This window comes from Malurus melanocephalus, unplaced genomic scaffold (genome assembly GCF_030028575.1).
Source record: "Malurus melanocephalus ecotype Western Australia unplaced genomic scaffold, MMel_1.1 scaffold_889, whole genome shotgun sequence".
In the NCBI taxonomy this organism is placed as follows: Eukaryota; Metazoa; Chordata; class Aves; order Passeriformes; family Maluridae; genus Malurus; species Malurus melanocephalus.
The window spans coordinates 37,445-65,014 of NW_026624121.1; the positions used below are offsets into that span (position 1 = coordinate 37,445).

General features: G+C 40.5%; 1 protein-coding gene across 1 annotated transcript in view; it reads left to right on the forward strand.

The window, feature by feature from the left end:
• The window catches only part of LOC130585442 (cohesin subunit SA-1), a gene marked incomplete at its 3' end in the record, with an annotated part of 135,131 nt that overhangs the window by 11,148 nt on the left and 96,413 nt on the right, over nt 1-27,570 (forward strand). The window contains exon 2 of the mRNA XM_057385932.1: nt 26,648-26,781. Coding sequence (XP_057241915.1) covers nt 26,753-26,781 — 29 coding nt within the window. The remainder of the gene's footprint in view (nt 1-26,647; nt 26,782-27,570) is intronic.

A 27,570-nucleotide genomic window follows, 5' to 3' on the forward strand; every position in this document is an offset into this window, starting at 1 on the left:
TGGAGGAGCAGTTGATGTTTTGGTTCTGTGCTTGTGTGGCTCCCAGGCTGACAGCGCAGGGCATTTTACTGGATGGGGCAGCACAGAATACAGCCGTAAATGAGTGACTGCTCCAGGAACCTGGCTAGCTCCCTGGGAATGTGGCTTTCCTCTCTACCATTGCAGCTGGGAGGCATCAGCACTTCATTCTTCCAATGTACCTCCCAGGGGAAGCTCCTCTCCATGATCACATCACTTACCAATATATAGCCCTTTYTAATAGACCAGGAAGAGCCTTGTCATCCATCTCTTACTTTCCCTTGTAATAGTCCTCAAATATTMAAGGAGAAAAAAAGTCAGCTGCTCTTGGATGTCCTGAGAGTTTGGCACTGCATGTGTATAAGGTGCTTAAACTTTAAATGTTTAAATCAAGATCCATCCAGTCTTAGAACATCTTCTGCTCTGGTTTCATCCATGTAGTACACAATTCTGCCAGTTTCTCTTCTGCTCTGTTCTCTACAGACTGCAGTATTTTGAAGAATCCTTTCCTTGATCAAGCTCCAAAACTGTTTTCCTGCCCCTCCTCTTCACAGTGGCTGTATGAGTTCTTGGTTAACAGACTCGACAGTTTAGTGTTAAAGCAGGTAAAGGTTTGTGCTGTTTTATCATAGACTTGTAATTCTTTCTTATCTGAAATTAAAGTAAGAAATTTAAGAAAAAGAAACACTATAACAGAGAGCAAAATGACAGCCAGTGGGAAGGGGAAGCTGAGTGGTATAACAACTCAAGGCAGAATTTCTTGCTTCTCACAGCCAAGAACTGGATGGTKGGATGTCAGGAGCAGGAATCTCACCAGCTACCTGATGCTGGTTTGCCCCTAAAATCATCTTTGCTTAGGAACTTTTTGACCTTAAGGATTCATTTTGCCCTGGRAGATGGGGACTCTGTTCAGTAAAGAGGTGACAGACTTCGAATGTTCATTTCAGTCTTGCCTTGCTTTTGAAGTGTCAATTGTTTGTTGACTTAAGGAAACCATCTTATGTTTGCAAGTCAGTATTTAACTACTGTGCTAATTGTTTTCTCTTCCATTTTCCTGTAATGGGGTTTAATTTTATTCAAGTCTTCATCAGTCTGGGAGTTTGCAAGCAAATTAGAAATTAAATTGTACAGTAGAGAACAAGCAATAATAAATATACTTTAAAACATTMATTTTTAAATAATAAAAAGAATTATAAAACCTCTCCACTCAAAARTTATACTTCGAAATGTGTTTCAGTTCCCATTTTTCAGTGAACTAGAATCTTATTCTGTTGGTTTTTTTTTTTCCTCTGGCAATTAATCTCATAACTCATTCTCCCAGATCATTCTCATGGTGTTTTACCAAGGTTAGCAGTTACTCTAAACTGCAACCTTTTTTCAAGTGTGGCTGCCAAATTGCATTTTTATGTCACAGAAATATCTTCTCTYTGCTAAGAACACACAGACACTCCTGTTACAGAAACATCAGCTGTCCCATCTCTGCTCTCTCTGTTTATGTATCAGTGCTACTCCTTTGAGGAATAATTGAAATCTCATGGAAGAGGCTTTAGTACCCTTTGGTGCTCATGAAACTCTCATGGAATTTTTTTCATTGAGCTCATGAAACTTTTAGCTTAAAAGACAAGATTTTCTCAGCATTGCCCTAGGAATGCTGAAGAGATGTTTTTAGCTTCATTGTGGGAAATTCTGCTGAAACTAGTAAGTGTCTTATTTTTCATTCTGTTACTCTGCCCAGTGTCTCTGGAACTGGAAGATGGCTGCATTGACTGCAGTTAATATGGGGATGAAACATAAAATAATAGATAATATTCTTTATAATATATATACAATATATAAAGTGAGTAAAACATGGAAGTGTTGAAGAGTTCCTTGGATTCTGACTGCAAAGGAAGGTTTGAGGTTTGGGAGTGCTCAGGGCTGGGTTTTGCTGGTGCTGTACGTTCAGAGGGCTGGCTTTGAAACAGGATGGTCTTTAAAATTGCAGTCCTCACAGATTCTATCATATGTGATGTTCAGGCTCTGTTGTCTCACACCTGCTCGTGGTGCTCTGTCTGTAAGGTCACATCCTTCTTACACTTCTGGTTTTGAATGGTACCTACAGAAATAAGAAGTTGTGGGCAGAATTTGACTTCATTTTTTTTTTTAAATTGAAAAATGTAAGGGTTAAAAACCCACTGGCATAAAAACCTCAAATGCATCCAAGGGTGGAGTTTTTGCTCCATGTACCGAATGGGATTTTCCTGTGAATTCTCTGGGAGTTCCATACTCAGGACTTTCTGTACTTAGGAAGGATGTGTGATGTTCATGTATATTTTAGGACSCTGAATGTCTGCTCTAAGTGCATTGTGAAACCCAGGTTTCAKCCTGCAGGTGAGACAGGTGCCTTCCATAGCAAATGAACAATTCCCAGTGTTCTACAAAAGAGCAATAAGACTAAAAGCATTTGTTTAAAAGGGTAGTCAGTTCCCTTTTCTCTCCTTGGCAGTATTAAGACCAGAGCATTTTTGATAAAGAAATATAAAAATCAGTGCTGGCAAYTGTGCTGGAGTTGCTGAGTTTTTAGAGCTCCCCTTCCTCTTGTGTCGTTCTTCCAGCCAGGTGAGGGAAGGACAGTTGGGAATCCTGCAGGGGTGTGCTGGTCCCCAAGTGCCCGGGGGCCTGGGATAGACTGATAACATGGTGTGCCATAGRTTCTACAAATGCACATTAAAACAGCATATCCTGCTTGAAACCCATTATTTAGAAAGCAAAGTGACAGAGACAGGAGAGCATGGTAATCACAGCAGAAACAGGCTAGCCTGAGGTGAAGAATAAGAGGTGGGATTGCTGTTTTCTGCTGATCATGGGCTGGAAATCGATTAGGTTTGGACTTGAAATATATAATTAATGATGAAAAGAACCACTGGCAAYTTGTAGTGCATTGACCATGAGCTGTGTAATGAAGTAGGGAGGTGAGCTCAACCACACTAAATGGGAGAACCTGTTATATCTGTAATATTAAATAGCTGTCTTAGTATTAGAAAGCTGAAGTGGTACTGAGTAATTTATAGTATTTAGCATTAAAAATCTGAATGAGCTAATTATGGGTATTAAAATGGCTGCAATAAAATTKGAACATTGAAAGTTTATAGAAGCTCTAAGCAGTAATTAAGGGTGCAATTTTAATATATAAAATTGATTCAAGGTGAGCAAAGAAAAACCCTTTTCCAGCTCACAAGGGAAGGTGTAAAAAGAAAAATTTGCTTTTCAATTCTTATTGTCTCTTACTGGATTTAATTGCATAACTAAGGAACATGAAACTAGACKATCCTCTTCTCATACATAATTTGAGATATTCCCATGTCCTTAGCAAAATCGGAGAAGATAGTCCTTTGCATGTTTATCTAATTTTGTGCTTCAGTTGACAGGAGGTTAGAGACTACATTGTGAATTTTTTATCTGCTCTGTATTTTCCAGGATTTTTCCATTTTAGAGCTTCTGAGATCACAGTTGAAATAAAAGCCATACTTTTATGCCTAATCAAGCAGCTTCCTCATTTTCAGTTGGTGGAATATTTTTGGCACCCTGTTCTCAATCTGACTTTGCTGGGCTGCTGCTGCTGGGATAATGGCAGCTTCCTGAAGGACAAGAGGAAAGCTCTGGTTACAGCTGGCTCTGAATCACCCTTTTGGTGCTGGAACCTCCTGATGGAGCAGTCAGTGAAGATCCAGGCAAACCCCATCAGCCTGCAGGCCTTGGGATAAGCTCAAACAGTAGCCAAGAAGCTCYTGGGAAATGGTAGAAAGCTCTTTGGCAAGAAGTTACAAAGGCTCACCGATTTCTTTAGAAGTTCAGCAGAGGCTTAGTGGATTATCTGAATACTGGGTTGTCACCTGGAAAGGCACTTTTCTAAAAGAGATTTACATTAGCTGTGTTCTTGAGCCATCCACCCTCTCTCCATCCAGACAGATAATGGTTCATCAGAGACACCGAGTTGGATTAAGGACATTACTGAGATGAACTGAATAAGATTAAGTAAATAGAACAGGGCCTTTCGKTTTGCCACCAACTTCTTTTTTAACTGCTTTCCATTGGGGATAATCAGGATTTTTCTTTCTTACTAGGATGTGCCACTTTCTGCTAAAATGGTGGTGGTATTCCTTTAGCAAATGCTTTTGCCATTCATAAATGGTAGGTTTGAGGGCTCAGGCTAAATCCTTTGGGACAGGGGGACATGCAGAGCTCACTTTTAAACTGTTTATTGATGAGTCATCTTTGATTAGCATCAGCATCACTGACTCCTAATGAACATCACTGCCTTTCTCAAAGCATACCAATACAGGAGGATTTGTATTGAATTCTAGCTGTTCTAGGCTCTGCCTACCCTAAAAGGAATTTGAGCATGTCCAGTCACTCTTCTCTCTTCTTGGAACCCAAAATAGGAGAATTATTATTTTGTGTGCCACTGAACAAATAATTCTGGAAGCGTTTTAATTTCTTCTTTTGCTCTTCAGTTTTACATTCACTGCATCTTACTTGAGAAGTGTTTCTGAAAAAGCTGTTAGTTTAGTTGGCCTTTCCTCAAATCTGAAAGTGCTTGTTCTTGTTACATCTTGCTGTTCAGGTGGATGGTTATTACCTTGATCACTGAACTAAATTCTCCACAAAATAGAGGGCAGGGCTCTGAGAGCACTCCTTTTAAGCACTGCATTAATGGGCTCTTCAGCACTTCTCTTAGCAAGATCCTGATCAATACAGGACTTCATAATTTCTCAGGTTCAACTCAGATTTAGAGAGGATGTCGGTATTAATGTGTTAGAATTATTCTCTGGAAGTAATTAGGCTATTAGTTCATTCAGCAGACAAAATCAACTTGACCTGGATCAGAAAGCTGCTTCTTATCCTAAACCCTTATCATAATTTATTAAACCCTCTGCATTTAGTGATGTTGCATGTTCACATCACTGCTTTTCATATTATCAGAGAAATCATTAATAGCTTCCTTTCTCTGAGATTATGTTATGGTTTCTTAGAAACCACTTAACAGTCAGAGTTTTTTTGCTTGTATCACCTTTCCCTAGTTCCTGAGCCTTTCTTGTTCCCACTAAAAAATAAATAAGTAAAAGGTCCAGCAACTCAGAAGGGCAAAATGCTGAGCATTAAATCCTGTGCTACTAAAACTCTGGTATTAAGAGTTTTTTTTTAAATGTGCTGAATTCTGAAAGATTTTTGAAACAAACCTTTGAAGTAAGGAATTCATATTAGTTTGAAACAGAGAAATCAATCCTTTAAAACAGTTCTGCAGTACACATTTAATTGTCTGTGTTTATTCCAAATGCTTTTAAGGTAGAAAAGAAGCTTGAAGATTTTTTGGCAAATGCATGTTACTTGGATAGAAACCCAAGAMTTTTAACAGCTGTTTTCTGGAGAATGTCTTAGCTTTTCTTGTTCTTGGTGATTTATATCTGTATGACAGTTTGATGTCACCTTYCACAGATTTGTGATTTTCAGTTTGGTTCTCTAAGGCAGTGTGGCTTTGCSAGTGTTTTGAGTCACTCCTGTCACTGCCAGGACAGTGGGGCAGAGGAGGGGACAAGGAAAAGAAGCTCGGGGTACTTTATTATTGCTAATTTTTGGTCTTAAATAGGGTTCAGATGTTTTATGGTTTGACATAACATGGTATTTAAATACATTGGAAGGATTGAGTTGCTGCATGTCTCTTAGGAGCACAGCCATTAACTTCAATTAAATTTGGAGGGGGTGGGAGGTGTCCAAAAGACAAATTCCTGCAGTTTTTGTGAAGGTAGATAACTGGCCAAAGTTACTCTCTTAACATCTCTTTCCCATCCCTCTTCTACACACTCCTYTAAATAAAAGCAAGAGCAGAATTTAAATCGTTGTTACTTACTAGAGAATCCACACAGTTACAGAATCCATGGAGAACCAAGCTTCATTATTTCCACAGCTTGGGGAACTGCTGGAAAAGACAAACACAAGGAAAGAGTAAGTGTGCAGCAGCCTCAGTTTGCCAAACCCTACACTTTTATCAGTGTATGAGCATGGCAGCAAAGGCTTSTGACACTCTGGTTCCTGAAAAGAGAAATAATGTTCTGGTTCTGGAGGAAAATCTTCATCACTGTTTAAACCAGAGCAATTACAGGAGGGCAGCAAGAGGGACAGAAAAATGTGTTGTACCTTCTCAGAAACCCCCACAAAGCAGCTGTTCAGGTTTAGAATCTCACTTGATGGCTCATGATGTGTTCTTGCAAATTTGTTATTTTTAAARTGGGATTGTGCCTGACTCTTCCAAAGCCACATAATCCACTTGCTGCATTGTCAGAGAGAAATCTCTGTGCCAGTCAGTGTTAGGTGACATGTTTTTGTTCTCTGGGTGAGGGGATGGTTCTCATTGTGTACTGCTTTTGCACTCCTTGTTTCTCWGATTGCTGAGGGCACAGGGGTTGGTGCACTCAGCCTCTCAGGGATGCAGAAGGGGAATGCACAATGACCATAAGAGGGAATATGGTTTTATTCTACTTTTTTTCATATTGTATATGTTGTTATGGATTAATATTTTAATTTAAGAAGCAGTTTATTTGTATTGATTACTTTTAAAATTTGACAGCTAGTTGGGGGCAATGTTCCATTCACTGGGGAAAAATTCAGCTTGGTTGAGATTTTCAGTTAGATTTGACACCTTCAAATCTGACTCTTCAGGGCAAAACGAGTTTTATGCAGTGCTGTTTGCAAATAGGGAATTATTTCTAGTTAGCTAATAAATATAACCCTAGACAGTTTAAAAGCAGAAAGGAAACCCAACCTTTAAATAAAAGGAAAGCATAACAAGTCCCAAGCCTTATTAGAAGTCTCTTTTAAAGAATTTAAATGTGGGAATTACCTTAATGGTGAGCAGATTATTGGAAAAAAAGCCACATAGGATTCATTTAAACAATGAACTTTTCATGTTAGTGCAAATGTATTAATTTAGTAAGAARTTATTATGTTTGTGGGATCCTGATAGCAAAGCTGGCATCGATGTGGCCTTTTGACTTCCATCTAAAGAAAAGTGGGAGCCGAAAGACCACATRAATTTTCATTGACAAGTGTCACAGTGCCGGTGTTTAATTACAATGGCAAATTATGCAGAAAGTTAATTAAACAGTGGGATTTTGTGAAACATCTCATTTATGTGAAGGCCAKGGCTGTATCTCCTCCTAAAAGTGATGCAGCAGCAGTGTAGAAGATAAAATGTAACAGGTRCATCTTTGGGATTAGAAGAAGCCCAGAAATGCTGAACCTAAAAGTGTGGTGAGGTCAGCAAATTGTCTGTGGTGGGTTTTATGGAAGGTGGATCAGAACACAGTCAAACAGGGTGCTCAGAACCGACTGTGGGCTGCTAGGTTAGAAGATGTACCCAGCCTCCCTCCATCCTTCTGCCCTTGTTTTCCATGCTTCATGTTTTTGCTAACATAGTCTGCAGCACTTTTCAGAGGACTGTATTCTAGAATTGTGAACGCTTTATTTTTCAACTGGAAATATTTATTAGAAGAGGAGGCCTGGGAAAAGRGATGAAGTATCTGAGCCCAAAGTGGAGAAGTAGGCATTTAGAGGGGATTTCAGGTACAACTGAACTTGGTGACAGGAATGTAAAGGGGAATATGGACTCAAGAACAAGGGAGAGAGGTGGGACAGGACAGGATGGGACCATCATTCTGGTCATGGAAGGAAGAGAAGCAGAGAGGAAAGCTGGTCCCTGATTGAATGGTGTCCCAGCTGTGGCTGAATCTGCAGTCCTTGAGCCACAGTCATGGAAAGAGGAGGAGAGGAAACTGCTCAAGTCACACTGCAGGATCAGGGTTCTCCCAATGGGTCTGTGGGAGAAACCAGTCTCCTGAAAATGTGAAGGGGAAGCAGGAAAGCTAGTTCCACAGCATGGTCTGGCCATGTGGATGGGGAGCRGGGGATGGCCAAGTCTGAGTCACTACTCTGAGAACTTCACCTGGTCCCTCAAAATACCAAGGGGGATGTCAAGACAAGTAGGGATTTTGTCCTGAATAAAAGAARAGATCCAGAGGGGTGAGGTAGATTTGGAAAGACATGGGAGCATSTGTAGTACTGAATGTAGATGGTAGTGAAAGATGACCTGCATTGTTTATTCTCAAAGGGGTTTGTTGGGGTGGGATAGAACTACATTTTTGAATAAGAAAGGACCCTGATATACATATAATAATGGGAAATGAAAAGTATCACCTGCAGAGATAATGCTGATGCAGCATCTAATGTGTGTGAATACAAACAGTAGGGAACATCTGGATTTTGGGAGTATGGCTACATACTGGGATTTTGGAGGGGGGATTTTCTGGGGAGTGTGGCTACACACATGCGTTTGGCTTGTTACTGGGCTTTTGGCTTCAGTAGAAGTACAGGTCTTTACAGGTCTTTCTTCTGCCTCATGTGGTGTTTTTATTATTGTCAATGTGTTTAAAAAATTACCCAGAMTATGGCACCACCTTTTTAATAACTTTGAAGATTAAGGTATTTTGCCATTCTCAATTATTCAGAAGTTTGATTCATGAAACGGATCAGCCAGATTCTGAGTTTATAAAAAAAGAAGTTAATTACAGTTTAAAATTCCTGTTATAAAACCTGGAGAGCTGTCTGTTGGTATCTCACTGGAAAGATTAAGAGAAACATCATTATTGTATTTAAGCATTATTTTTTAATTAGTCTGCCTCACGACTGCTGCCAGCTATCCACAAGTAGGAGGAAAAAAGTTCTTCCATCCTGATATGAGAAAGGAGATTTTAAGGCAGTGCTTTTCTTGCTGTTCAGAGAATTTTCAGAGTGTTACATTAACTAGAAATGAAACACTGCTTGTCTGTGCCTCTGTCTGCTTTGCTCCTATGAGCTGTCAGCCAGATGCAGTGAGATGGAATTGGCCCTGTAGCCYTGACTGTGGGCTTCGATGCCTTTGGGAGATGTGTATCTCACAGCTCTCTTGCAACAGATTTACATATCTATAAGGATCAGACTGTGAGAGGTGGTCTTTGTTATCCAAGCTCAAAGGATTGGTTGTGATTCAGTTTTTAGGAAATCCTCCCTGTGAAGTCCAGGGCCAGTGGACAGTCCCTGTAGGAACTGTTGCATACACAAAACCAGGYTGAGGTTCTTGGTGAAGCTCACTGAGGTCATGCAGAAGCTGGGGCAGGATTTCTGTCTTGATTTAACCCCAGCCACACACCAGGCCCTTGTAGCCACTCCCACTCTCTCGTTCCCCCACCAGCAGGATCGGGAAGAGAACTGGAAGGGTGAAAGCTGAAGAACTCGTGGGTTGAGATAAGAGCAGTTTAATAGGGAAAGCAGAAGCTGCACACACAAGCAGAGCAAAACAAGGAATTCATTCAGCCCTTCCCAAGGGCAGGCAGGTGTTCAGCACCTCCTGGAGAACATAGGTAACGGTGATTGGGAAGATGAATGCCATCACTCCAAATGTCCCCACTTCCTCCCTCTTCCCTCCACTTGATATACCTATGCATGATGTCATTAAGGTCTGGAATGTCCCTTGGGTTGGTTTGGGTAACCYRTGTCCCCTCCCAGGCACCCSCAGCCTCTCCCTTTCATGGCCATAGGAGGGGCAGCAATGACCTTGGCCCTGTGTGATCTCAGCAAGAACAGAAACATGTCGGTATGGCCAACCTATGTTCAGCACAAACCCAAATAACCCAGTGCCAGCCACTGTGAAGGAAATTAACTCTACCCCAACTGAAACCAGCACAGTGTCTTACTCCATTTTCTGATATCCAGAAATCCTTTCCAGAAGGATTTCAGCTGGCATCAGTACCAGTGTATTGTCAAAGGCTGGGTTCTGTGAGAGCTTGAKGTTTATCTCAAAGCAGAAAATGTAATAGGAAAGCACTTTTTATCTTTGTCATGTGAGAGAATGATTTGAACTGGATTTAGAGGATGTGAGAAAGGAAATTGAAATACTTTTGAAGGTCACTTGGAGWTCCGAAGCTCTACAGGTTTTTTTACTGTGTCATTGACGCAGACAGCCCTTGGAGATCCAGGGTCTCTGTGAAGCTCACAGATCTGCCTTTCTATTCTGCATGAAGRGAATCTTCTATCCTGAGCAATGCACTGCCCTGGCACAGGTCAGAGGGACGCTCCACAGATGGCTGAGACAGGCACGCAGCYGCCACTCAGGACATGCCCTTGGCTGAGAATCACCTGCTGCTGTAGGGCAGGGCTTTGGGGCAAACAACAGGACACGGCTGCTGTCAGCAGGGTCCAAGGGCTGTCACGTTTCTAATTGTRCCAGTTGTGTTTTCCTCAAGTTCCCTCTGTCATAACTGACTCGCATTTTTGATGTCTCATCCTTTCCGGTGCTTATGCCTTGTATCTAACACCACCAAGTACTCTAACCGAAAACGGGTGGACACCTGGTCCAAAGAAAGGGAGTGGTACAGGCTTAGTCTGATGGCTGATTAGAAATAACCTGACCACAGGATTTCATGAAGTCTACTGAGGCTGAGAGTGGATACTCAGATTTTTGTTTACTCAATGTGTTTTAAAACAGACTGCTTCTTATTAGAGATTTCACCCAAAGCATGCAACAGAAACGTAAATTAAATTACATTTTCTCTGTCTTCCTATAACTAAGGAACTGTGTTCATAACTAAGCTGAACTTGCTTAAATTAGATATTTAATGATATTTATGAGTGATTTCCCCCTTCAAGACTGAAGTGAAGTTTTTTCATACTTCGTGAATTTTGTGYACTTAAACAGGAATATGCAAGTTAAATCTTGGTGCTATATTTATGTCATTTGTTTGTTTTTTCCACTGGTAGTGAGTCTAAGCCTTCAGTGGCTTTCCAAGTACTTTTGAGGACATAAAGCCTCTGTGTTTATTCGTTATTTTTTTTTGAGTATGTGGTGTATTCCTGTGAGCAGTGGTTATTAATTGACAGATGAGTTACACTATGATGGCACTTAAAATGCACAACATGTATTTCTGAAAGCAGTCGTTGCTATAGCAACTTTCTAGTAGGTCACTGGCAGTGTTCTGTGAGTGTGTGTGTATGATTTGGCTGTTAATGTAGAGTAATACTGATAGAAAAATGAGAAATGAGAGAGTCAGAAAGAAGGTAGCCCTTCCCCCCTCCCTTTCCTCTCCCCTCAAAACAGTGTAAGAAAATTTTGTGGAGAAAATGCTTACTTAGGATATCACATGTATTGGTAAGAAACTGGCTATCATCTGCTATGATGAGGTGCTTTCTTCCTATTTATGCAAAGGTTATTTAAAAAACTCCAAATGGCCTTAATCTGACTCTGCTTTGGTTTGGTTGGGAAAGGAATCCCTACTCAGTTGATCCAAAAGTAATGTGTCGTATTTATTGAGTATTTCACACCTATCTTTGAGGTACATGTGTAGCATATGCTGGAATTTTGAGAAATTGTTTGGGGCTTTTCCCCCATTTTTAGGGTCTGTCAGCAAGGTACAATGAATTTCCGTAGCAATTTAGGACAATCCAGATCTCCTGGTCCTGTTCTCCCCTGGTTGTTCCCATCTCTTCCCTAGCCCTGGTCCTGTGCTCATGCAAACAATGGATGAGCCAGTTCAGGGGGCTGATCCAAATGCAAACACCTGGAAAACCGTTTCTAAAATTCCTAGATGATTTCCTGGATTGTATAAATGGGCAGAAAGTCACATGCCAGCCACAGGAGGGAGGAGCCATGGTTGCTGATGCTCAGGGCAATGGATCTGGATAGTAGTGACTGGGATTCCCAGACATTCATTCTGATGTTATTTCCCTTTGACTCTGCTTTTGGTTTTGCTCTGGAACTTAGCTAAGAGTGCTGTGCAGAGGACTCTTATCCCAAATTCTTTGCATTTGTATTTTTCTTTGAAATAGTTTTCTAATAGTGAGGTTTTCTTTATTTTTTTAATTTTTACTGCTCTGATTAGAGAACATTCACAGATCTCTTTTAGAGTGTTTAACCTATAGCCAGGTCATTATTTTGAGTCTTGAATTAACACTGCATTAAGGTAATAGAAAATGAATGACTTAAGGGAGCTCATTCTAGATTGTAATACTTGAAAATAATATCACATGTAGAAGTGTTCTATGATGCTATAACCTAATAGATTTTTCTCAAGTTATAGTGTGGAGTGTTTAGTGTGAACTTTGTTTTGTGTTGCCTCTTTTGTTCTGCAGCAGCCATGAAGAAGCTGTGCTGCATTTGCAATTGAATCAATATGGTAGAATTGCTGTGCTGCTGGATGGGATCGTGGTAGGGAGGGCAGGAGGACTGGAGCTGCCTGCTCCCTTCTCTTCTTTTCCAGTCTTCCCTGTGTTTCTATTCACTGGTTTGCTKGGARTATCCAAGCTGCTGTGAGAAAAGAWGTAGGAACATTGGGTCAGGAGCAGGAGGAAAGAGCAGGGACTGCATTTTAAAGAACAGCAACCCCTCAGATTGGTTTGACAATTCAACCATTGTATGAAACCTCATCCCAACACCCTACTGATAAAGAAAATCTCTATTCCATGTTAGTTTGTTGGTGGGTTTTTTTATCTCTGATATGTAGTCATGTTCTCTGTCTTTTGAGAGCTTGATTTGTGGAAGTGCTCAGTGTTAATATAACACCTGGCAAAAAAACTTCCTCACCACTTTTTAAATATTCAAATGMTTGCTGAATGCTTTATTATATATACTTGTGTAAACTGTGTGCTTGCTCCAACTTTGCCTCAAGGGTGAAGGCAAGGCTTATAGATTAATGTGTACATTTATTTGAATAATTTGTAGGGAAATGGAGGTAGGACCTTGTACAAGAAAAATGAAGGCTTGTGTATTCCCTGTATTTTCTGTAAGGATTACTCCTAGAGGAAATGTTCCCTTAGTTAACTCCTGGGGTTATAATTTTTTTAGCTAGAACTTGCTCTTGAGAATCTCGTGGGAATKGAGAATCTGTTTAAGGAAATGCTTCAAAATATTCTCACTCTTGCTCTTACAGCCTGACAGTTTCAAATATCAGTTACTGGATGTAACTATGTAAGATACTGAAAATCCTCTGCCTGTCTTTCTAAAGGGCAGAAAAAAGTATTTGCAAATTCTTAGCATTTAAAGCTGTGTGGTCTGATCTCTTCTCTGCAAAAAGAACAAAAGCCAAGAAGTCTTACAGGGGGAAGTATCCTCTTGTGTGGATCAGCTCCTGGAATTTCCCCTCTCACTGGAGAGCCTCAGCTTCTCTTTTCTGGAGCTTCTGTTAAGTTTCACTCAATCTTACCAGCAGTGCATGGAGAACTGTGYTTTTTTTATTTCCAGTGTGGTAGAGGCCAATCCTCTTCTGTCCTAGGCATGAGTTTGTTTTTCTCACCTGTTAATTTTTTTTTTCTTAGTCTGTCGTTCCCAGGGAAGAGGTTGATAAGCCTCTGTGTGTGTAAGCAGAAGGTAGGAGACCATCACTGTAGCTGAGCAGAACTGAGTAGCAGTTCCCATGTTCCTGATGTTAAAGACTGTGCTCTGAACACTGAYCTTAAATTCACCACATTGTCCTGAATGGAGCTTTGACCTTGCACAGACACAAACCAGGAAGATGCTTCTAAACCCCCAGCACACTTTTAAACAAGTTTTGTTTGTGTCAGGATAGCCTCAGGATCCCATGTTGTTCCTGTTCTTGGCTCCCTCAGAGATGTTGGTTTGTGGCTCTTGATTTCATCTGTTATCCTGCTACCTGTGAGGCAGCTCACTGCAGCTACTCTGCGTTTCTTCTGGTGATTAATCCTTGGATTCCTTCCTCAGTTCACAGTCAAGGTTAGCTGTCTTTGGGGATCAGGTGAGGGGGAGGTTTGGTACCTTATTTTTTTCCCATGGGAGGGTGTCAGGTTGCTGGCAAAGCCCATGTTCCAGTTTTCCAATATCACAGGGTTTCCTCTCTGTTTGGATATCTAGATAAATAAAGCATTCTGGCAGTTCATGCTGGAACTGTTGATGACTTCATTATCAACATTACGGAGCAGCTTTCATCTGATGGTGGCCTTTCCAAGGGAGCCAAGATCTTTCTTCTGTCTCTTTCTAAGTGGTCTATTTTGGCTAAGCTTTAGCTGAAAACTAGTGCATTAGTCCAGYGAATTGTTTAAGTAAATATTTCCCAGATGAAAAAATTCTTCCTTGTGTAGGGAGGACTGCTTTCAGTGTTACTGTGAGAAAGTATTTTTGGCTAAGCTTCAAATTTGGGAGCACAAAAATGAATGATGCTTGCTCAGACRTTGTCACACTAATTCCAGTTTTTGTCATCTGCTTGTCTAAGTAACTCTTCAGAAATAAAAAAGGTGTTCCTGTATTTCTGTAAGCAATGCAAGATACACTTATAAAATAAATCATCAGTGTTTGCAATTTAGAGTATCCTGGTAAATTAATGATAGCTTTTAAGTTTGAGTTGTCACCATGGCTTCAAAATAAAGTATTTGTATTGAGTCAGGAGGGAAAACACCCAAAGGGCAGTGAGGAAGAAGGTGGGAAATCAGTTGTGTGGTCAGTGGAGTTAGCAAAGCATGTTCTGGTGATCCTGCTCTGTGCTGTACYGCTGTGAATCCACGGTTCATCTGTGTCCTTTGCCCACACCTCTACTGCAGCACCACCTCAGCACCTTCCATGAGCCAGGCAGGACACGTGGGCTCCAAGCTGTGTGTCTGACAGAAGGACAAAACCATGTCTGATGGAAGGACAAAACTGTGTCTGACAGAAGGACAAAACCATGTCTGACAGAAGGACAACAGCAGCTCCACAGGTCCTGGCTACAGCCTCCACCCATGCCGGGCTCAGCCAGTGCCTCCTTTCAAAATCCCCTTCTGAGGTACCTGCCCTTCTGCCAGGCCTTTTGGCRTTTGCCAACACAGCCAGCAATTATCAGGAGATGGAGGGCAAACAGCCTGGCTGGATGTGAAGTCCTTAAGAAAGGAAACTGAATCAGCTTTTTGTCCAGGTCATGGCCTCTCCTCCTTGTATTTTCTGGTATTGCTTGTCTGGTTTGTCAGTTCCTCCAATTTGGAACAGGCCTCTCAGTATGATCATCATCTTCCATCTATACAATCATCATTCCTATACCTGGAACAATGAAAAAGTGATAGAAGAGATATTGAGGGTTTTTTTTTAATTTTTTTTTTTTCCTGAGAAAGTTTCCTTTTTATTGGTGTTATTGTGGCATGCAAGGCATTCTTAAATAGCTAAGAGCAAGCAGTTTCACCCCACCTGTTCTTCCTAGGGTTTTTGACTAACCAAAATTAATTTCTGAATGATAAAAACTTTCCTTCAGGATTAGTTACTGAGCTAAAATAAATCTTTGTCCCAGGTGCTAATTTGTCTCTTTCCTAATAATTTTGTGTTTTGGACTATTGCAGAACTGTTGCCAGTTGTAAATAGTACCTGATAATAACTTAGCCCCTGTTTTGTATTATTTAATTGATTTCTTGTGATTTTTGTGTTAGGGAGGTCATTAAGAAATGCTGGTAGCCATCCATATTTTAACTTATATTTAATTTCTTGCATTCTTGGATTCCTGTTTTCCCCTCATGTCTTAATSAGGAAAAGCTTGTAGGTACAGGTGATGTATTCTTTAGCTCGGTTGGCATTGCAGTGGAAAAGTAGGCAAGCTCCTGGATCACACTGCTTTAGACTGAAATAAAACCACAGTCCTCCAGCTCAGTACAGGTAGAAAGCAGTTAATTGCTGTGAGCTCTGCTGAGGTGTGGGGAGGTATTGCCTGTGGGGCCGAGAGAAAAGTAATAGGGGTGGGGGAAATTAATGTGGGATAAAGCCACTTTCCCTTACGAGTCAATTATTCTAAATTATTGTGAATTTTTGTTTTCCAGCTGTGCACTTTCCAAAGTGTTTCAGATCAGGAGTGAGAACTTGGGAGTGGAATGGTTTTGTTCTGGGAAATATTCTGCTGGCAGATCATAATTTCCTTGTTTGCTGCTTGTCCTGTTGCTGTTCACATGTGTAGTTTTGGGGAAGCCATCGTGAGGCTTTAGGAAATGGTGTTATTCTGTGGATTTGGGTTTGAATTTTGGTTGTAGTATGAGGTCACCTGGGAAACATGCTTGCAAGGCTTCTTATTTCTAGCTCCATCATGGTTGTGTGTGTCCACTGGAGAAATGTGCTTCTCCTCACGAGTTCATTGTGGTGGTCAGGTTGTTCTAAGATGGATCAGAAGAAGGTATTTTAATGTGTGCATTTGCAGAGAAGGATTTTACTGTGCAGCTGCCACAAGTCAAAAGCTGTGCTGTGTGTACTGATGGAGGATGTAGTGTCGKTGAGGTTTGTTCAGCAATGCCAGCAGGCTTGTGTGTGTGAGGTTGGAGGGAGCCTTGGGAAGGTTCTCCTGACTCAGAGCAGATGCAGCAGCACACACCCAGGCTCTTGGGGCACTGCCTCCGATTCATGGCTTGTTTGAGTTTCACATCATTGGCTTCGTGACAGCAAGTGCTGGCCTGGTGGACAAGAAACCAGTCTCAGTGTAGGCTTTGGGGACAGTCTCAGTGTTTGGTAGCACGCATTGGATGATGTGTATAAGTTTTCAGAGGAAAAATTCATATCCTCTGTGTCTTAGAAGAMGAGTAGGCTTAGTTATATCTTTCTAATCTTTGTGGAAGTAAGCCCATGAGGATTTGAGCTTGTCTGTGGGTCTGTTCCACAGCCTCTAGACGGGGCAGTGTCAGGTTAGCATGCATTGGAGCCATTGAGCAGCATGTGGGCTCTGGAGTTACTGTTTTTGTGAGGTCTTAAGGCAAAATGTGATCTCAGTGCGAAGCTGGTGATCTGCCTTAGGGTATTTGTGGTAGCATTGATGGTTTGATGGTGGGATGGTTTAAACTGTGTGGTTTATACATGCAGTGTAATTTGTCTTGGGGATAACCAACTCACTGAGTGGTAAAGAGGGAAAAATTCTCTGATGCTTTCTGATGGGTTTTTGTTCCATCTGTTTTCCTTGGATTAAAGACGTGTGCGGCCTCTTGGTCTTGGGGAGCACACAGAAAGTTTCTGGAGGAGGAGAACAGTGTTGATTCATTTACTGAGAGGAGAACTTAAAGCAAATTTTAATGAAGAAGAACCAAGTCAGAGTTGTCTCTTTGTTTTGCTGATTGTCAGGGTTTGGAATAACTCACAGCTTTTTCTTTGGTAGCTGGGACATGGTGGCATTTTGGGCTTGGGTGGCTTTTCCCTGTAAGGCTACAAGTTGGGGGTTGGTTCAGAAGAGGGATTGTTGTGATGCAATATATAGGTGGAGGGTGTTTGGTTTGACRTCAGGTTGAATTTCCTCAAGAAGTTGTAGGGGTTGGGAAGTAGAATTTGATTCTGTAATTTTATATCTATATATCTACATCTGTATATATGTATATATATATAAATGACCTTTTTTGTATAACTTGATCCTTTATGGTCTACCTCAGCTCCTTTTTTCAGTTCTTGTTCAGTTTTCACAAACTCTATTTAGTAGCTTTTCAGGTGTTTGTAATTTAGTTGTAATTTAGGCTAATGATGGTGGAAGGATATGGGAATTACTCCCTCTCTGTGGTACATCCATATATTCTGTCAATAGTTCCCCAGAATGTCAGGAATCAAGAGTCAAAAAATCWGTGCTACTGTGAGCTCTTTTGAGGAGTCTCTTTTATGMTGAAGAAAATGGGATTTAAAAAAAAAAAACCTTTACGGAGTTACTTTTGCTAAAAAATAATTAACWATGGAAGAAAAACAGCTTTCTTATATTTCTTTTTGAAATTTATTCCTGCTTGAATGAAAAGCATCAGTGGAACCCCTGTCCACTTACTGCTAGTAAAAATAGTAAAAAAGCAAGGGGATTTAAACTGCCTCACTGCAGAGAGATAGCATTATGCTCCTTATAAAATRCTTATTGGATATTTACTAATCCCTTTTTAAAATGAAACCTTACTTCCAAGAAGCTCGAAACATGAAGGATTTAATAAGTTTTAAATACCCACATACCCTCACGTACACAAAARGATGGTTTTGGGTGAATGAGGAGCTGTAGAGGAACAGATGTSAATTAGCTGCATCAGGGTTAAGCTGGGCTCCAACCTGTTGTCAGACAGGCAGCAGTRCAGCAACCTGGGGTTTGTCATTGGAACATTGCTGAATTCCCTGGACTCAGAAAAACTGGTATTCCAGGATCTTCAGTTGCTGAACTGATAGCACTGAAAAACTGTCTTGGCCTAAAACTATGTAAGGGTTATCTCTGGAGTGCGTGTGAATGCTGTGTAGAGGCTTTCAGTGCTTTAGTTGTTCTGAGATAATGCCCAGAAATGTTTGATATTTGAGGGACGTGGATCAGGGCATCTTTGCAAGGTTGTGGATCTTGACAGGTCTGGCAATGAAGAAATTGATGGAGCTGCTCCTCAAAGCACAGTCAGAGATGGGGCCTCCTGAAGTATCAGTTTCCAGTGGTGGGATTGCTTTAACCAAGTGCTCAACATCACCTCCTTCCTCTGAGGGACCATTATGCCTTGGTGTTCTTTTGAGGAGAGTATTAAAGGTGCCTATCAGCAAAGTAGTGTAGTATTACATGTTAGAGTGGTCCTACATTTTCTTCTTCTTGGTATATGCAAGAGTCTCTGTGTGTTAACCATTAAATATCCTTTCTGTTAGCAGCTAAGTTAGTATTTTAGTGACCTTATTTTYATCTAGTCTTCCCCTGTAAGTTCAAACGAGTACCAAAATTGGTCACTTTCCAGAGTTTTTAATTTATATGGGAATTCAAAATGCATGGTTTCTTTTATAATCTGGAAAAAAAATGTTTTGCAGTTCCTTTTGGCTTTTCTCCTCARAGCCCCATGTGAGGAGTAAAAAGACAAAGAGAACAAAACCCTGAATCATTCTGAGAAGTTTTTCCTTTATTCCAGCATTCTGTGTGTCAGGCTTTGCTTCCTTTTTGTGAAAATTGGTTTTATTGTTGGCAATTTTCCAGATGCAATGAATAATAGAACACCAGATGTCCACTGCCGAGAAAAATTACAGATGAGTAAACACTTTCYTGAGGTAGCATAAAAATCTATTAACAGTGCTTCTGGTGTGCCTGCAGACCGTTCAAGCTGGTGGCCTGCTGTGCTTTGTGCTGCACAGAGAGATGAATATCCAAATCCTCYGTGGCCCTCTACATGTGTCTGACTCTACCAGAGATTCCTGCCTTCCTCTAGATGTGGATTATTTTTTAGCAATGAGCACTCACTCACTGCAGTGCTTGAGCATGAGTTTAATCACTCGATTTAGTTTAAATTGGTGTCACACACGGGTTTGATTGAGGGTAAAAGTCCCAGAAACATTAGAAGAGATGGGGTAAGAAAGGGTRTGGAGAGTTGGCCTCATCCCCAGCCTTTCCCCTCCAGCAGGCACAGTTATGGTTGTGCCATGTTTTCATGTCCAAAGCAGGCTGTSTTCCAAAAGCCTCGTCTGGTTTTACCCAGCTGTTTTAAGCTCCTTGGAATAAGCTTTCACCACAGCCTTTGCCTGTTGCACCTGACAAACATGACCCATCTACCTGGGAAAAGCAAAAATCTTCAGTGGTGGGTAATTCACACTTGATTGAGCAAATTATTGGAGAGCTTCACTGGACCTTACCTGGTTTGTGTGTGTCTAACGGTTTAACCTGAACTTTCTTAGCTGCAGTACAAACCCATTGCTTGTGTGTTCTCACTGAGAAAGGGATTTGATTCTCCCTCACCATTGGCTTTGCAGCAGTTTTTACACRTGGAAAAATAAGTCATCCTGCTTCAGTCTGGTTTGTGTCCAGCTGTCCTCTCCTGTTGCTTTCCYGTGCACAGGTGTGTTGGAGCCTCCTGGAATGCTGGCTTGGCCCACTAAAATCAACAAAACCTTGTGCGTCGAAAATGCACAAAGCCATTTTAGTGAGYTGAGTGACCATCAGCTGAGCAGGGTGGTCCTTTCTGGGGGAAGTGTTTAATTACCTTGACAACTTTAATTGCCTTGATCACTCGCAGTAATGCTGTCCCTTTAAGAATTCAGTATTTTGCAAGTTTTTATTGATTGCTCAGTCTTTTGTTTGGAGGATGACTCCAYGCTTTCCATGTTAAGGAGAATCTCCCTCAATTTAGGGTTTGTCACATGGGCTTTTTTATGATTCTCAGTGCTTTTGTATCATCTTGAAAAGACAGTGGAGTTTACCTTCTCAAGACTCCTAAGTTTTGGGAATGAAAGTGCAGAGAAGCAGAAGACTACAAGTGTCCATGCTCTTGAGGACTTGAGCACTATAGAAGTAACTTTGTAGAGCCCTTTTAATTTTGTGTATTTTATGTTCAGAGYAGGTCGGCAAGGAGGCTGGTAGGTAGCTGATGTTATCCTAATGGACTGATGGGAAAAACAAGTTATTAATTTAAACATTAGTCATCACCAGACTAACATTAGAGCTCAGTGCCTTAACTCTTAGTCTCGTGCCATCAGCCCATAATTATTTGTTTTATGAGTGACGGAGTGCCTGTAGCCCCCGGTGATCTCAGTCACAGTTGTGAATGCTCAGTGCTGCAGAAAATCAGGTCAAGTGTCTCACAGAGTGTCCACAGAGGAAGGAGCAGTTATGCCTGAAGAGTCTGTAAGAAAAACAAAAAGAAAACAAGCTTGTGTTTATAAGCTCAGTCCATCAAATTTATGTTTATTTAAAAAATTTGATAATTACAAATTGATAGATACCAATTCTGTTCTTGAGCAAGATCTACAGGCAATTGTTTGYATGAAGCATTTATTAGTATTTTTAGTATTAGCCATCCTAGGCATTAGAAGAAAATAGTATATGATAATATATTTAAAAGCTATCAGAGTAAACACTGGAGATCAGAATTGTCTGAGTGATGTGTGACATTTAAATAATGGTGCTGTTATAACCGTGGTTAAAACATTTTATCTGCTTTCCTGTGTGATCTTGGTGTCAGTGCCTTGGCACAGACCTGCACAGTACAGGAATTAGCTGCTACTTTCTTGGAAGAGTACCGGGAGATACAGAAAAACTGATTGGTTTTGGCAGTTCACACATWTTTAGAGACAGAAAACTAAATATAGAAATGGGGTAGTATGACTCGGAGGGTTTTGTCACATAGGATTTTATTCCCAGCTCTAGAAGAAGTGATTTGCGTAGCCTTTCAGTGCAGTCTTGAATTTGGAATTTCAGGGGGCACAGAACAATGTCACACGCTACAATGTGACACTTCAGATGATTTTTCTGGCTGACTGGGCAGGACCTGTCTAGATTGAAAGCATTTGGTGAGAGCAAGCGGCAACAGCTCTTTTGCCTGTAGAGTCAKTTCTACATTGGTGCAACAGAGGAGACAACTGCCATTGAAGGCAATTCAAGTGGACAGCTAGGGACTGCCACAAGGTAGTTCTTGATCCCACAGGTATGTGTAACGTCTGGAAACACCTGTAAAGAATGGAAAAAGAGGAAGAAACTTCAGTCAATGATAAAAGACATCTACTAAATGCTCCAGTTTTGTGTACAGTCTCACAGTGTGGTTCTTGGCTGTACATTTTACTGAACTTCACACGATTCCTGGGTGTCCATCACTCCAGTCTACCCAGGTCCCTCGAACAGCAGCACAAACACTTGGGGTATCAACCAGCTCTCCCAGGGTTTTCGCTTTTGCAGGCTGGGAACTCAGGTTCTACTGGAACAAGAGCAGCAGAGACACACTGGAGAGGGATGTGGGATACTACTAATAATATATCTAGGATGATTTTGACGGGTGTAGGAAGTGAAGCATCAGCATGCTGTGCTAGCCTAGTTGTTGCTGGTATTTCCTCCTTCTGTCATGGTTTGYCTAGATTAGGAATGCTGTAGTCCACACAGAGAGCTTACTATGTACCCWAAGTAGCAAGGAACTCACTAGTGCTCAGTGGTAACTTTTCTATCACTTGGACTTCCAATTTTGGTTTAAGTACTTATTAAAATGTGATAAAAATGAAATATATATTGTACACAGAACTTCAATGAAATTATTTTCAAGATAGGCTGAATGAACATTATGCCTTGTTTGGCCTTAAATGATGCTTTGTGCTTTCAAAATCTGAGCTGGAAGTGGTAATCTAATTTGAGTTTCAGATCAAGTGGCTGTAGGGTCAAAATGAATTAATTTGTTTCAAGTTCCAAATCTGTAGCAGAAATAAAGTTTATGCTGATAGAAATACATAATTCTGAGCAAACAAAAACTCCTGAGTGATGCAGAACACATCACGGCATTTGGTAAATTTGTTACAAGGTTAGTTCCTGGTGATTGTTTTTCTATTTCTGTAGGATTTAGAATTCACATTTCCAATTTCTAGATACTATTTTCACTTYGCAGATGGGTTGCTGGGCAGGAAGGGTTTCTGTGGTGTGCCCAAGGCTTTAAATAAAGCAGTGAAGGCTAGAATTGATCTGCCTGCTTCTGATCTTCTCCCTCACCTGGCTGATGGAAGCTTTCAGAGCTCTGCCTGGGTGTGCAGTGCAGGACTGTTGTTTGTGTTGCTGATGATGCTTTTTCCTAGCAGTCAGATGTGGCTTTTGGGCAAGAACGTTGAGGGCACAAATCTTGTCTGTAAACTGTGAAAAACTAGAGTTTTCTGTGTCATTTTTTTCTGGTGCTGTGCAGAGGCATGACCCACCATTGACCCTCCCAGCAGGGAGCACTGAGGAAGAGAGCAAAGGAATTGGAAATGGGAAATGAAGGTAGGGGTAAAGGCATTACCTGTTAATTGTACAAGACATGGTCCCATTCGTGTGAGCAGTTGTTTGAATATATTTTGCACTTGGGTGGGCTAAGGTGACCTGATCAACAAGAAAATGATTTTGTACTGGAAGTCAGTCTAATGCCAGTTATCTTTTGTTTTGGATATTTCTAGGCAATGGAATAAATAATATTGAACTGTTATTGCTAGATTTAGTAGTTTGCTTTCTTTGTTAGTTAAGTTTTGGGTTCAGCTTTAGAAGGTACCTGGTCCATAATAAAGTTAATAGAACTTGATTTGGTTGTTCCTGACAGARGGTTCCTTGGAAGGACTCTGTYAGGGTTTTGTCAGTCCTTTAATTTRTTTGTTGTTTGGCTAAAATGAGTAGATTACTTCACCACCRGAGAGGCAAATAAACAACCTAAAGACTGCAAAAAATGTAGGTAGCTTTGTGTGTTAGTAAAAACTATGGCAAATACTGATGAATGCATGTATTGGATTCATTGTTGTAAAATCATAAAGCCTTTTTTAAAACTGAGCTCATTACGAGAGACTTGTTGAAGAAAAACTATAATAAACCCAGCAATTTAGTAGAAAACACTCGTTTTATAGAAGCAGTTTTATATAATGGTCATTATGTCTGCCCTGGTTATTGTGCATGCTTGGAAAACAGGCAAAAAAGGGAAACATTTAYTTGTTTCCCATTGTATGTTTGAACTGAATGGTGTCTTCTACTGCCTGCTTTATATTTCTGTATAGGTCATTTTMGCCAGGCCAGCATAAATTTATGTCATCTTAAAATACAGAGCTGCGGGTTCAAAAAGCTACAAAGGTACAAAGGTCATTATAATTGGGATTGAATGAAAACATCAGACTTTTATTTTAAACTAAAAGAGAAGCAGTTTACTGCATGTTAAAGGACTGTATTTTGTTTGTTATAGTTTAAATAGCCCCAAATGCCGAAGTATCATGTATTCCTCCCCCTGTTCTGTTCTCCAGGTTAGAAGTGACAAAATGGTTATGGGTCCCAAGCTTTYAGGGCTTTTTTGTCAATGACTTTATTATCAATTGAAGGAGAGAAAGAGGGAGAGTTTGATTTTCCTGGTTATAAGAACATGATCTCTTCAGAAACAGGTATTTCTTTTRTTAAAACTAGAAAACCACAAAGGTTCATTTTTGTGTAATCCATAARGATCAATGAATTTTCCACAGCTGTCAACTTAATTTAATGCACAGCTAAATCTAGAGCCCTGCTCTGAGAACATACAGCTTCTCATTAGTGACTATGGAAAGAGCCTCACTTTAAATCCTAACCACGCCTAAGTGACATGGGTGATAATTTAAGGCTGAACTTTGGAAGGAGGTGGTGGCATTTCTGTGAGCACAAAGGAATGYTACTCTAGAGGGGAGTTCAAAGCAGTTATCCCAAGGCTGTTGATGGTTTCCTGGGTTGAAGAAACAAAAGTTAGAACACCCAGCAGCCAGGAGGACTTGTTGGGCATGAGGGTGAGGGGTGTGGCTGACKGGATTGTGTTAGGGAGAGGTGTTCCTTCATGCAGTGGAAGACTCCACTCCTGGCCAATCCCACAAAATGTGCAGTGTTGTGCCATTTCTTCTTGGGCTCCTGATTCGGAGCTGTTAATTTTCTTGCTTGTCAGCGCTGGCAGTTCTGGTATTTTATCACACACTGGCATTATTAATACAAGAGAGTAGCAGGGCAACTTTGTCATCTTCTGATGTTCCAGTCTGGACTTAAGCACACAGGGATGATTTTTTTCAGCCCTGTTTTGCTATTTCCTGTTTAGCATAAGGACAATGAGAAAACAGCACAGGCCCTTGCAGGTCCCTGCTGTCCGGTTTTCTGTCTGCCCTTAGCACCATGGCTCCAGCTTCCTTGATCCTCTCTCTTCTGCTTCTGGCTCTTTATACCCTTCACTCCATACTTCTGTTTCAGGATTTTGCTTTTCAAATAAGCTATCTCTGAGCAAGTATCCTTTTCCTTGTGTGTGAAAGCTCTTCCCTAGAGGAATGCTGCCGATTACTACATCTGTGCATGCAGAGCCAACAGTTGTGAAAGGTGATTAGGTTAAAAAGGAAAATTAAAAAAAGAAATCTTACATAGCCATTGTCCAGATGCCTTAAATGTCTGTGGAAGAAATCTCACATGAAACACACACAAATTTTCTTTGAACTTCTTTAGAAAGCTTTTCAGAAAAGTAAGATTGCCATAAATTCTGCTAGAATTAGATAATCTGAAGATCTAAGGTGGGTAGGTTTCCTTTGAAGTCCAATAGCTCAAGTGTGTGCGTTTATGTATGTGTATGTATGTGTGTGTGCTTGTGTGGGTACAAAAAAAATTACTTTTTTCTTCAGTCTTCTTCCAATCATAGTGAACTTCTCTGTTTCAGAGATCTGAACATTGCCTTTATTTTGTCATATAGGAAATCAACTCAGAATTTATTTCAGTCTGGTGCTATRTTTGTTTATGATAAATTCTTAGCAGCGTCTGAAGTGGTTGCTTTTCCTTGTCTACTGGGCATGTCATTGCCCTGTTAAGAGCAGTCACGTCCTTTGAAAGACACTAATGGGCAGTGTCTGTAATGAAGAAACACGGAGCTACCATATATGACATTTTTGTTCAAGGAAAACTCAGATTAACTTCTGTTTCATAGTGAAGCTAGAGAGCTTCTACAGCAGCCTGGTGTATTGGCCCCTTTAAACTATTAATGCTAGAGTGCTGCTTTTAACTGCAAACAAACTTTGTTTATTAACATGTGTTTTGCAACAAAGCGGCTTGCTAATTATATGGTATGAAAAATGTAACTTTTATTATGAGATACCGTAAGTAAAACTCTTGGTAGCACAAAGTACTGGAAGAACTAGTTGTATGCAACTGTGAGTCGAATTGGAACTGTAATACGAAGAGGGGAAAAAAGTCTGTTCATTTTGTACAGTTTGGTAAATAAACACTGATGTGTATGTAGTAGGATGGAAATTATATTTCACGTGCTGTACTGTTTTGTTTAGAAGAGTGCACWTTCATTTAGATCCTTCATTTGGTGCAGGTCACATTACCTCTTCCTGGCTGGATTTTCTTCCTGCCTTGTGCAAAACTACTAGAACACAAGAAAAAATGCCCATTTATATGAAATTARGTATTTAAATAAAAGCGTTTGAACATGCACCATGTTTTAAAAACACCCAGTTAATCCTCTGGATTTGTTGCTGTTKCTCAACTGCAGTGCTTCATGCAGCTCTTTTTATTACCCCAGGACCTGTAAAAGGGGAGACTGAAACAGATCTGTTTAATTTTTCCAGAACTTGCATTTTCTGGAAGAATAGGATGGCAGTTCTGTGTTTTTTTACACTGAAGATTATTGAATCTGTCACATAATGCTGTTATTTAATGGTAAAGTCACGTCTGCTGCCACTAGTCCACTCCTTGATTAGTCCATTGGGTAGGGAAATGTTGCTAGTGGGTGTAGTGGTACCACAGATGCAGTCTACTTTATTATTTAAACTTACAACTTCAGTTTCTTCAAGTTAAAATACCCTCTGCTGCAGTTAGACACTTGCACAGCTTCTGACTATTCTGTGAAATTCAGTCACACAAAGCTGTGAGCCAGTGTCTAACTGAATAACTGGGCTGTCATTTAAACACATATATGTGGTAGATGAATATGGGAGGTAATGCAAAATAGGTAAACCCTATTTTTAAGGTTTTTTTAATTACCCAAAGTTGCCTTAACAGAATTGTAAAAACTGAATGCAAGAATATGATTTAGCTTTTTTGGGGCCTTCCATTCTAAATTTCATGTGSTTTCATGTGATGGTACTTCAAAATTGACTCTTTTTGTTGTGCTTTTTATTCAATGTATTACTATTTTGGAATCACATCTAACTGTTTTTTTCTCTCTTTTACAGACTGGACTTTCACATTCTTTTCACGAAAGAGGTTTCCAAATAGTTGTCTTGTAAAACTTTGAGAAGAAGTTCTATGTAGCTCTTACTTTCAAGAGTGCTGCAAAAATGATTACTTCAGATTTGCCAGTACTACAGTGAGTATATGCTTCTCTCTGTATTTGAAATCTTTGCTTTTAAAAAGGTTGACATAAACAGAGAGGTGATTGTGAGGATGAAGCACAAGCTTGAGAGAAATTCAGATTTCTGTGACTGTTCCAGACCTTCTGTGTTTTCATATGCTGAAAAACCGTGTAAAATTTARTCTAAAAGATACTTCTTTCTGTGTATGGAGATTTTAACTTTGCTGTGTAAAACCAAACAAGGTCTTCGCTACTTTTATGCTTCTGAATGTTGTGAGACTTCAACAGCACACTATTGGTTTTGGTCGTAATTGACCACATTGTGTATTCCAGTTGTGTACCTTCTCACAACRAGCTGAATTTATTGTGCAAAAAGCCTTTGCCTGCTGCAGCTGAAGGCTGCATGTGGCATGGACCTGTTTTGGTCCTGCTGGGAAATAGGAGAGGCTAATACCCGTTGTAACATGGCTGTGCTTGGATAAAGTGAGCTACTGGAAGAACAGAGTGGAAGTTTGTAATAGGAGGAGCTGGAGAGCAAATAAGATAGAGTTAAGAAGGAATTTTAGAGAGAAGAACCTGCTGCCCTCTTCACAGGGCGGGGAGAGAACACAAGGTRAAGAAGCTCATGGGGTGAGGTAATGAAATAACAACAGAGCAAATGGGCRTGGTTTGGAGAAAATTAATTTATTGCTGATTAAAAAATACGTGGATGATGGTGAGAGACAAAGACAAAACCCACCAGGTGTTCCTTTTGCCCCTCCTCTTACCCCAGCTCACCTTCAACCTTACATCCGATCCCATCCC